The 12,070-nt window shown below is 38.6% G+C and overlaps 1 protein-coding gene across 1 annotated transcript; it reads right to left on the reverse strand.

Annotated features, from left to right (window-relative positions):
- Positions 1-3,610, reverse strand: LOC140176856 (uncharacterized). Its single transcript, XM_072208411.1, has 5 exons — positions 3,198-3,610; positions 2,624-3,083; positions 1,788-2,390; positions 639-1,676; positions 1-366 (listed from the first exon to the last, which is right to left on the reverse strand). The coding sequence occupies exons 1-5, from the start codon at positions 3,608-3,610 to the stop codon at positions 1-3; spliced, it is 2,880 nt and encodes a 959-aa protein (XP_072064512.1).
- Between the last annotated feature and the right edge of the window lie 8,460 nt (positions 3,611-12,070).

A 12,070-nucleotide genomic window follows, 5' to 3' on the forward strand; every position in this document is an offset into this window, starting at 1 on the left:
TTATCTTACAGCCAATTCTTTCATGGTTCTCTGCTTGATTGCCGCGATATCCCTATCTTCTTCGACGAGGTCAAGCTCGGCGTTTCTTATATGGGTGTTGTGTTGTTCGTCATATAGCTCGGTCCTTATTGTGGGTGCTCCGACTTCTACTGGAATTAGCGCTTCTGTCCCATATACTAGTTTGAAGGGTGTTTCGCCTGTGTTTGTTTGTATTGTTGTGTTGTAGCTCCACAATACTTCTGGGATTAGTTCGGCCCATTCACCCTTTGCATTGTCAAGTTTTCTCTTTATTGCCTGCAATATAACTCGGTTTGCAGCTTCGGCCTGCCCATTGGTTTGTGGGTGTTCGACCGAGCTAAAATGGTGCTGTATATTAAAATTTTTTAGAAATGAGCCGAGCTTATTATCGGTAAATTGTCTACCATTGTCTGATATTATTTCCCTTGGTATTCCAAATCGGCATATTATGTTTTTCCATATAAAAGATCTTACCTTTTTGGCTGTTATCTTTGCTAAGGGTTGTGCTTCTATCCATTTTGAGAAGTAGTCAATTGATACTAAAAGAAACTTTACCTGACCTGGTGCTATTGGAAATGGGCCGAGGATGTCAAGCCCCATCTGTGAAAAGGCCAGCTTACCTCCATGCTGTGCAATACCTCGGCCGGCTTTGTAGATACAACTTCATGCTTTTGGCATTTGTCACATGTCTTGACCTTTGTTATGCAATCTCTTTTCATGGTCGGCCAAAAGTATCCTGTTCGGACAATTTTTGCGGCTAGGGCTCGTCCTCCGATGTGGTTTCCGCATACGCCCTCATGTACTTCGTCCATTACCTCTCTTGCCTCCTCGGTGTTTAGGCATTTTAGCAATGGTTGTGAGATGCCGCGCTTGTAAAGTTCTCCCTCTATGCTTGTATAGAGACTTGCTCTTCGTCTGAAATGTTGTGGGTTAAGCTCGTCTTTGGGCACGGTACCTGTATTGATATGCTCAAGAAAAGGTGTTCTCCAGTCATGGAGGTGGTTAATGTTTGTTATTGATAACAATTCAATGCTGGGTTTTTTAAGTGTCAGCTGTGATAATGCCGACGTTTGTGTGTCTGCCCTAGTGGCGAAAAGTTTAGATAATATGTCAGCTCTAACGTTCTTTTCTCTATGGACATGTAAAATGATAAATGAACTAAACTTTGAAATAAGATCCTTTGCTATGAGCCAATATCGCTCTAGTAAAGGATCTTTTACCTGATATTCTCCTCGGATTTGTTGAACCACCAAGAGAAAATCACAATGTGCTGTCAGGCTTTGTATCTGGAGGTTGAGGGCGAGCTTGAGTCCGGCAATGAGGGCCTCATACTCGGCCTGTTTGTTGCTTGCTGGGAAGTGGAACTGTAGTGACTGTTCGGCCACCACGTTGTCTCCTTCCTTCAGAATTATCCCAGCTCCGCTTCCTCCTCGGCTGGATGCTCCGTCGACGTGTAGCTCCCAGCACTTGTTGTGCTTATCCGAGGTTAGTTCCGATATAAAGTCGGCGAGGATTTGTGCTTTTAATGCCAACCTTGGTTGAAATTGGATATCAAATTCTGAAAGCTCTATAGACCATTTAGTCAGCCGTCCAGCTAGCTCTGGCTTTGTCAGTATTTGTCGTAATGGTTGGTTTGTCCGTACTATTATTGTGTGACTCTGAAAGTAGTGTCTAAGTCTTCTTGCCGTTATTACAAGTGCTAAAGCTAGCTATTCTATCTTCGGATACCTTTGTTCCGTTGACTGCATGACTCTACTGACGAAGTATACCGGTTGTTGTGTCTTTCCTGTCTCAATGACTAAAGCCGAGCTTATAGAAAAATTAGAAATAGATAAATATAGGTATAAAGGTTTACCGACTTCTGGTCTTTGCGGCACTGGTGGTGATGACAAGATGGATTTGAGCTCGGCGAACGCTTTCTCGCATTCCTCTATCCATTGAAACTTTTTATTCTTCGTTATGGTTTGGAAGAAGTGGTATGATCGACTTGATGCTGATGGTAGGAACCGAGATAGTGCTGCTATCCTTCCTGCCAATTGTTGTACTTCTTTTATTGTTTTAGGGCTCGTCATGTTAAGTATTGCTTCGTATTTTTCAGGATTCGCTTCGATTCCTCGTGAAGTTAGCATGAATCCGAGGAATTTGCCTCCTTGCACCCCAAAGGCGTATTTCTCTGGGTTGAGTCTCATCTTGTATGCTCGTAACTGTTCAAATATCTCTTTGAGGTCGTCGCAGTGTGACCTCTCGTGGGTGGTTTTGGCGACCATATCGTCGACATAGATTTCCATGTTCCACCTATTTGGTGATGGAACACCTTGTCCATCAGTCGTTGGTAGGTTGCGCCTGCATTCTTTAGACCAAATGGCATTACTCTATAACAAAAATTTCCATGTTCAATTATAAATGCTGTTTTGCTTTGGTCTTCTGGATGCATAAGTATCTGGTTGTAACCAGAGTATGCATCCATGAAGCTCAAGCTTTTGAAACCTGATGCACTGTCTACGAGTTTATCGATGCAAGGTAAAGGATAGGTATCTTTAGGGCATGCCTTATTTAAATCTGTAAAGTCGACGCACATGCGCCATTTACCTGAGTTCTTCCTTACCATTACCACGTTCGAAATCCATGTGGTGAATCTGATTTCTTTGATGAATTTAGCTTTAAGAAGCTTTTCGGTTTCTTCTAGTGCTGCCTTTGATTTTTCTGCTCTGAGATTCCTCTTCTTTTGAGATACAGGTCGGCTTGTTTTGTTTGTGGCAAGCTTATGGCAGATGATGTTCGGGTCTATTCCTGGCATGTCCGCTGGAGTCCAGGCAAACAGGTCGGTGTTGTCTTGCAATACTTTTACGAGCTCTGATCTCTCTCTTCTTTGTAGTGCTTGACCGATGTATGTGACCTGTTCTGGTTTCTCCGTCAATGGAACTTTTTGGAGCTCGTCTGCTGGTTGAGGCCTTTCTTGGGTGTCCTCCCGAGGATCAAGCTCCGCTAAGGAGAGTACCTCAGTTGTGTTGTGGATTGCTTTGACCTCTTGCGGGAACTCTGGTCTCGGAGCCGACTTTTTTAGACTTGCATTGTAGCATTGCCGAGCTTGTTATCGGTCTGAATGTAGCGTCGCTATCTTTCCATCCTGTGCCTGGAATTTTACACATAAATGAAAAGTTGAAACTACTGCCCTGAACATGTTCAGAGCAGGTCTTCCGAGGATGATGTTATAAGGACTAGGACAGTCGACTATAAGATATTGTGTGTCAATGGTTCGTGACAATGGGTGGTTTTCCATCATTGTCTTCAACCATATGTAACCTTTAATTGGCACTCTCTCTCCAGAGAATCCGACTAATTCTCCAGATGAGGGTTGTATAAGTTTTTTAGATATTTTCATTTTTAGGAAAGTAGTGTAAAACAGAACGTCGGCACTGCTACCTGGGTCCAGAAGGACTTTTCTTACCAATAATTCGCCTGTTTGGATAGAGATTACCACTGGGTCGTCTGAGTGTGGCGCAGCCGAGCATATGTTCTTCTGGTTGAAAGTGATTTCTAGGTCTGAGGCATCCTTGTTGCTGTATGGTGTTGTTCCTTCTATTGCTAGCATTGCGCGATAGTTACGCTTTCTTGCCGAAGTTGTTTCTCCTCCCCCGGCGAATCCTCCTGATATGGTGTTTATGACCCCCTTAGGTGGTGTGTTGTTTGACCATTTATTGGTTTCTTTGCTTCCCGAGGTTTGTTGGCGTTCTTCCCTATCGTCCTCTTTATATTTTCTTCCTTCGATGTATTTGTCTAGGAGGCCCTGCCGGGCCAATCTTTCTAATAGGTCTTTGGCTATTACGCATTCATCGGTTGTGTGGCCGTACTTTTGGTGAAAGGCACAGTGCTTGCTCTTGTCGACGAATCTCTAATCTTGATAGCTCCCGGCTCTTGCTGGTGGTTTTATAATTTTAGCATTGGGTATTTCTTTGATTATTTTTTCCCTCCTTGTGTTGAACTTAGTGTAGTTGTCAAACTTTGGGGTTAGCCTGAAGGGCTTTTTGAGGTCTTTGACATTTGCCGATCTTGTGGCTTTGTCATCTTCTCTTTTGGGTTGTCTTCTCTCCATTTTTTCAGCTTCACGGAGTTCTTCAATCTCCATTTGTCCTACTGCCCTCTCTCGGAATTCTTCCAATGTCTTCGGCTTTGTTACCGCAATTGTTTCTCTAAACTTTCCGGGTCGGAGTCCGGCCTTTATGGCATGTAGGTGGACGGCGGGATCCAGGTCGGGAATCTCCATTGTTGCTTCTGCAAACCTGGTCAGATAATCTTTCAAGGTTTCTTGGGGACCTTGGCGGATGGTGCCGAGGTAATCCGATCCGTGTACGTATATCCTTGCTGCAGCGAAGTGGTCTATGAATGATTTTGCCAGTTCCTCAAAAGAAGAGATTGATCCTGCAGGTAGTTTTGAAAACCAAAGTAGAGCTGCGCCATCGAGGTAAGTAGGGAAAGCTCTGCAAAGAACAGGTTCGTTATTAGGGCCATTAAAGAACATCATAGATTAAAATTTCTTAATATGAGCCCGGGGGTCACCAATCCCCTTATACGGCTCGAGTGAAGAAGGTAGCGTGAAATGTTTTGGCATCTAGTAATTGGTGATCTCTTCCGAGAACGGATTGTCCAAGGTCAGCTTCTCCTTTGGTGGGTCGACGCTCAGTAGGTTTGTGTTGCCGTTTCCTTTATGGCCATTATCCTCATGCTTACTAGCGTTGTTTTGGGTGGATAACTCGGCAAGCCTTTTGACTTCCGCTTGCAGCTCGGCCATTTGAGCCATGAGTTCGGCCTGAGTGGGTTGATGAACTCCATTATCAGCCATGTGTGAAGGTTGAGAACGCCTGCGTAAAGAGAAAACACAAAGTGCTATACAGGAGAAAGAGTGGGGCTAGTATAACTTTCGGGCCCCACTGTGGGCGCCAGATGTTCCGTCCGGGAGGAGCTGAGGTATACGACGTCTTGCTAACTACTGGACTTCGCGGAAGAGCTATAAATCGTCCAGGAAGCAGCGCTATAGAGGGACCTCAACACCTTGAAACACAGAGGCGGGAGCACCTGCAAAAAGCACTCCGACGCTCAAGTTAGAATGAGAATTGTCAGTAAGTGAAGGGAGTAAACTAGAGTGAGTTATGTAACCTGTCTTTTCTGGGTTATTTGGGTTTGGTTTTATAGATGGATGAGGTGATGTACGTTGCTTGGTTGTTTCGTTATTGGTGGCTTTAGAGAGTGTGTTCTGTTGTTGTTGGTAACGGCTAATGGATAGTTTTTGACTTGTACGTGTATTTAGTCAAGTAGTTCGTTTCTGTTTTGATTTATCTGTTTCTGAGATTTATGGTCGGTTATTGATGTTGATAGGATTTCCGAGCTTAGTGGGGTACACGTCATAGCCCCCAAGGTCGGCTAGCATTGTGTGTGAATGGTAGGCGAGCTTTTTTGCTTTGCGTTCTTGGACTTTTCTCAAATGAATTTTAGAGGAATTTTGAGTGACCTTGAAAGACTCTCGCTGTTTCTTCTCTTGCAAAACGTGCTCGCTTTTAATGTGCTCTCTTGCCATTTGGGTTTTCCACATTTTTTAGTGGTTGCGGTTTAAGTTACCCATGAAGTTAGTGGGCTTTGCAATAATTTTTCTTTGTTTCGGGAATTGCTGTTTCAAATTCTTTCTAGTACCTGACTCTTGCTATGACTTCCAAAGATTTGTCCCTTTCTCTGTAGTTTGTTCTTGTTTCTCTGTTCTTTCTTCTGAAATGGCGAGAGATAAAGAAAAAGAGAAGGTTGTGGAAGACGATGAGGTGAATCCGTATCATTGGGTTCATGATGACGTGAAGACTCATTCCTCCTCATTTGTTAGTGCTGACTCTATGGGTGAGATTCGGGGTTTGAATGTTGTAAAGGAGGGTTCGGGTGCTGTTGTTGAGTTCCTCCCATGCTCTAGTGAAGATAGGGTTTGTGAAAGGAGGGAAGATTGGTAGTATTTTTACTTTTATACGCCTTGTCTTGTTGAGCTTCATGTGAAGTTTCCTTTTTCTGCATTTGAGTGCGACGTTTTAACTCAGTTAAACTGCGCGCCTTCACAGTTGCATCCCAATTCGTGGACGTTTCTGCGTGCTTTCCAATGTTTAATGAGCTTTCTGTCTGTTCCCTGCTCTCTTGCTGTATTTTTTTCTTTGTTCCAAGCGAAGGGGGTTCAAAAGGGTTTGTGGGTATGTTTGAGTAGCTACCCCGGTCGTTCTCTCTTTTTTCTTTATAAGTCTTCCTTCAAAAATTTTAAGTCTTTGTTTGTGAAAGTAAGATCATTAGAGTCCGAATACCCTTCTATCTTGATGACGAATTGATTGAGAGGTTTCCCCTGTATTGGTGCTCGGAACCCTGTCAGATTCTCGAGGCTGTGGAGCGAAGTGAGGAAGAAGAGCGTTTGTTAGACTTTTTGGTTGAGAGTTTTGCCGGGGGGGAGTGTTTGTCTATTCCTGATCTTCTTCGCTATCATGACTCTGGTGACGTGGAGGGTTTGAAAACATATTTAGGTACTTCTTTGATTGTTCTATGTTTATTTCTCATTCGTTTTATTTATTCTGACCTTTTGCTTCTGTGTAGGTGGGCGAGTTCCTCTCCTTGATCTGTCACGTCTTCAGACTTTTCTGAAGAAGAAGAAAGAGAAGCTTACTGATGCCACTATGGCCGCGAATGAGGGGGTGGTGATGCTGCTCAATCTGTTGCTCAAGCGGCGTCCTCTTTCAAAAGGAAGAGGGATGTTGCTGAAAAATCTGTGGAGGTAATTTCGGAAGAAATCAGGGAGGTTGTTGGAGGTGGCATGTTTGCTTTTGATTGGCAGAAGAAACTTCATGGTTTCATCCCTGGTTCTGGTTCGCATTCCCTATGGAGCGATCAATTTGACTTTGTCGATCTTGCTGATAGGGCGTCTCAATATCCTGGGCGTCGGTCCGCCGGCGCTGTGCGCCGGTTCATATTTGACACCCTCCTCAAATTTATGATCTTTTGAGATAGGACTCTAAGTTTGATTTTGAATTTTTCAAAGCTGTGAAGAGAGAGAGGTTTGATAAGAAGGTCTGCTACTTGGTCAATTGGTGGAATGTGCACTACAATAAGTTGTTTTTGATTTACTCTTTATCAAATAGAATGAAGATCCAAATCAAAGTGCTTGGTTTTGTTGTGTAAAACAGGATTGACAGTGAGCATTATAGCACTAATATTGTCATTGTAAATTACTAAAACATGACTGTAGTTGATCTGAAGTTCTATAAATAGGTTAAGAATCCAGCGAACATCTGTTTCTACAGCTGCAATGCTCCTAAATTCAGCTTCGGCACTAGATTTGCTGACTGAAAGTTGCTTCCTACGTGCTCATGAGACCAAATTGGTTCCTAAATAGACACAAAAGTCTGTGGTTGATCTTCTATCATCTTTGTCTAAGCCCCAATCCGAATCTGCAAAAACAAATAATCTATAGTCAGTACATGGTTGAAAGAAGATTCCTTGATCCTTAGTACCAATCAAGTATTTTAGAATTCGTTTGAGAGAGGATTGTGTATATATTGTGAAACTTTATTTACTGCACATGCTATATTCAGACGAGTAAGGGTGGCATATTGTAAAGCATCTATAATAGATCTATAAAGAGCAGGTTTATCAAAGGCTTCTCCAGCATAAGCTGAGAGTTTAGTAGTAGTAATTATAGGAGTATGCACTGGTTGAGAGTCATACGTATGTTCTCTAATTAATAGGTCTTGTATATACTTTGTCTGAGATAAAATATATGATCCAGTTTTAGTTTTGGTTGCTTCAATGCCTAAGAAGTAGTTAAATTCACCTAGGTCTTTTAAAGCAAAGAAAGAGTGCAACTCATTCATGAACACACCAATTTCATTTTCATTATCGCAAGTTACTAAGATATTATCCACATATACGAGAATGTATATTGTTGTTTTGGATGTTATTCGAATAACGAGAGAAAAGTCTGACCTTATATTTTTTAAACCAAAATGAGAAAAAGTTGTAGAAAGCTTAGTAAACTAAGTTCTTGGAGCTCGTTTTAATCCATAAATAGCTTTGTGAAGCTTGTAAACCTGAATTTGTTTGTCCTTGAGAAAAGGAGGATAGTTGTTGCATAAACACAGTCTCTTGAAGGTCACCGTTAAAGAATGTGTTACTAAAATTTAAATATAAATAAGTTATAATTTATTTTATTAACTAGAATTTTTTATTTTTAAAAATTATTTTATTAAAAGTAATTAAATTAATTTTATAACTATTTGAGTTTAATTAAATTCAGATTCTTATATATATTTTTATTATGATAAAATATTTTACATAATTAACACTATAATTTTAGTAATTTATAAATAATAAAAATTATATATATTTTAATTTGAGTAATTGATATTTTTAATTTAAAAATAAAATTTAGATAATAATATTATTATCGAACTAGATATCCGCTGATATGAGTAAATATCGGTATTTTTCGGTGAATTTAGTTTTGTTAATGCTTCACCATATATTTTTAATATCATTTATATTAGTAACTCATATATATTATTACTTGTGTTTTAATATATCCAATTTTCATAATTATTCGTTTAGAATATTTATAACTTGAGTCTTATAACGCGGACACCTAACCCCATTCTTTGATAACACATTACTACCTTAATTAATCATTATCATTACCCTTCGTTCTCTCTTGGAACCGAACCAAGAAGAATTAAATAAAAAAAAAAAGAAAGAAGAAGGCCGTGAGGGAGAGAGAAGGAGAAACCATGGAAGCCATGAATTTTCGACATTCGATTTCTTGAGATTCGTAACTCCAATCAAGAATCTAATCTGATAAAAGTGTTTGATGGTTATCAGTGGCTAAGAGAAGGGGATTGAATCTTATCCCCTTTTTTTGCTTATTAACACTTGCTGGCCTTTGAAATAATTTTTGGAGATTTTTTTACTTTTTGTCTCGTACCTAACCACAAGACTTTTTCTTTTTATCTCGTAACCAGGCAAGAGATATTTTTCAATTTTATCTCCTATGCAGCAGAAACAGAAATGGAGTAGAAGATAGAGAGAGAATCACACCACGAAGTATCCTGATTCAGCTGCCAAGTGCAATGCAACCTACATCCAGTCTCCATCACAACAATGATGGAATTTCACTATAATCATCATGATTACATACACCAATTCTCCTTAGGAACTACCCTTCCTATCCGGGACAAGTCCAGAATCTAACCCCAATCCTGAACTTGACTTGATTACCTACTAAGCTTTCAACTGCTAAGTGCTAACCCAACTTGCAAGGGGATTCCCACAGAATCATGAAACACAACACAGATGTACAAAGGACATCTAGGACATCTATGACTTTTTCTTTTAATTTTGTATACTCTGCCTTTTTTCGCTCTATGACTTTTTCTTACAAACCTCACTGTTTGCCTTTTTCCATGAGACTCAAGACAAACAAAACTAAACAGAAAAAATACAAAATGAAAAATATTGAAGGAGAAGAACTTCTGTTAAATTGGGTAGCTATGAAAACTCTGTGCTTTCACTCTTTTCTCCTTGCCTCAAGCCCTGGCTGTTCTCCCTTATTTATAGAAGGGGAAGCCTCCAAGGTTGAAACTGTTGAACCGAGCCAACTTCTTCTTCTTTATGCAAAAACCGGTTTGGCCAAAGAGAGAAGAGAGGAAATCGAATGCAATAACTAACATGCAATTACCTCTGTGTCATCCCTTCTCACCAAGATCCATCAATCCAGGCCTTCCATCTTGACTTGCTCCTCAAGAAGGATTCCTAGCCCTTGATGAGTCCTTAATTGCTTTGACAGCTCCTCCTGCTCTTATCTTCTGCCTCATTCTCCACGTAGCTACAGTAGCTACCTCCTATGGTAGTTGAGCAAAAGTAGAGATGAGCCACTTCCAAGGGATCTTCTTCCTCTGACCGAGATGGATTTCTTCCATTTTTTATTATGGAAGGCTTGAGACTTCTTCACCACACCTTACCTTTAGTGGCAAAGATCTCAGTCACACTATACTGTAGATTTTCTTTTTCTTACCGCCATCATCACACTGGCTTCATGCTTGAGCCTGGCTTCTTCTACCTGCTTCTAATAGCTTGTGCTTTCTTCCATTTTTTCTGTGAAGTGACCGAAACTGATGAGAGAAAGGAGAGAGAAGAGAGAAAATTTTCAATGTGATTTGAACAAAGGAATTAAATTGAATTAATTTTCACTTCCCTTTTGCTTAGTAACGTGTAGCACATTAAAGGTTATCAAATCAATTTCCTCTTTCTCTTTCCTATTTTCAATATCTGCATTAATATGCATTTAATCAAAATTTGAAATCTATCAAATGATGAGAGTGAGATCCGTTAAAGGCATGCAACTTTGGCTTTCTTCTCTTTTTGATTTCGAACCAAGTTAGTTGGTCTCTCGTCAAAATTAATTTGGGCTAATAATTATTAAGTCTGATCTATCTAGTACAATAACAATTCAGCCACAATTTTTTAAAATATTTTTTGTAACCAAGGCTGAATATTAACTTTCCATTGGGCTTGCTATTTTTCGACCCAAGCTAAAATCTGCACCACACAAAATTATTAATTAACAAATGTTAATTAAAGATCAAGTTCGGTCAAAAAGCTTCTCCGGAGCTTCTGTTATTTTGATTTCATACAGAAGTAGGATTTCATCGGTAATAAATTCTCAACGATTAAATCTATATTGAATAAGTGATTTGATGTTGTGATTGATTATTGATTGAATTTATGTTGAATTTTTGTGATATATTGATGTATTTGTGAAGTTCATGGCTTGACTATGATAAAACCAGCAGGAACCAAACTATTTTGGTGATTTTTGGGCTGGAATATCGTTGAAAATAAAGTAAAAATTGGTGAAGTGTGATGACCGAGAGATTAAATTAAAAGTTACGAAGAATCAGTAACCAAAAAATCAAAAACAGATTAAAATACAAGTAATATTTTAAAAGAAAAAGGCTAAGAGTTTCGATTTTGGTATAAGAGGGATATTAGTATTAAATTTAAGCAATATATTAAATATTTGATAAAAGCTACTAATATATACATATATATATATTATATATCATTTTCAATCCGCTAGGTGAACTAACACGTGCCTATGCATGATGCTTACATTTCATCCAACATGACATTTTCACAATTTAGAGTAATAAAAAAATCCTCACGAGTTTCACCTCACTAGTAATTATATTATGTCAAAGCGTATATATATTAAGTTGAATTATAATATCCATAACTTTTATTAGGTTAATGTATAATTTAGACTCTTGGTTACATTCTGTTAGCTAGTATGTCTCACAACAGAGTATACAATTATTTAATCCCGTTTATTTACTTTTATTTAATGATTTTATGTCATATTACTAACAACTACCACTTTAAGTAAAAAATTATGACATAAATGGTTTAATATTCTGAACAAGTTAAAACCCACTTGTTTTCTCTCTGTCCTTTGTATATCAATATATGTATAATAATATTACTACTGCAAATTATTGCAAAGGTCAACAACAATAGTGGCCATATGAATGTAATCTACTCCATGTGTATGCATACAAATTTAAGATCAAAACTTAGATGATTTATTTAAACTCTCATCAATCATTAACAACGTTCTTTTAAAAGTGTCACAAATAATCTTATATATACTTCTATTTGAATATTTAATATCGTCATTCATCATCATGTTAATAACAACAAACATTACTCTTAAAATTAAAGTCTATAAATTAGTTATATTGTTACTAATAAAACTAAGTCATAAATATTTTTATGGTACAATATTTTTAAACTTTTGAATATTACGCTGAAAAAAATAATTTTTAGCTTATAACATGTTAATAGCAATCAGAGACAAGTGTCTCATACATAATACAAAATGACATTATATGTAAGCGAGTATTTAATTTAGATGATGAAGCCATGAAGATTTCATGAAATCAAGAATAATGATGTGAAATTGGTTTTTCTATCGTCCCAACTATTTCGGTTC

This window comes from Arachis hypogaea, chromosome 12 (assembly GCF_003086295.3).
Source record: "Arachis hypogaea cultivar Tifrunner chromosome 12, arahy.Tifrunner.gnm2.J5K5, whole genome shotgun sequence".
Lineage (NCBI taxonomy): Eukaryota > Viridiplantae > Streptophyta > Magnoliopsida > Fabales > Fabaceae > Arachis > Arachis hypogaea.

What these genes read in the sequence shown, in the direction of transcription:
- LOC140176856 (XM_072208411.1), bottom strand. Translation starts at nt 3,610, where the DNA reads ATGCTAGCAATAGAAGGAACAACACCATACAGCAACAAGGATGCCTCA. An exon ending in GGATTTCGAACGTGGTAATG is followed by an intron (nt 2,391 to 2,623) that starts GTAAGGAAGAAC and finishes TTTTTGTTATAG; the next exon opens with AGTAATGCCATTTGGTCTAA. An exon ending in CAGGAAAGACACAACAACCG is followed by an intron (nt 1,677 to 1,787) that starts GTATACTTCGTC and finishes CACTACTTTCAG; the next exon opens with AGTCACACAATAATAGTACG.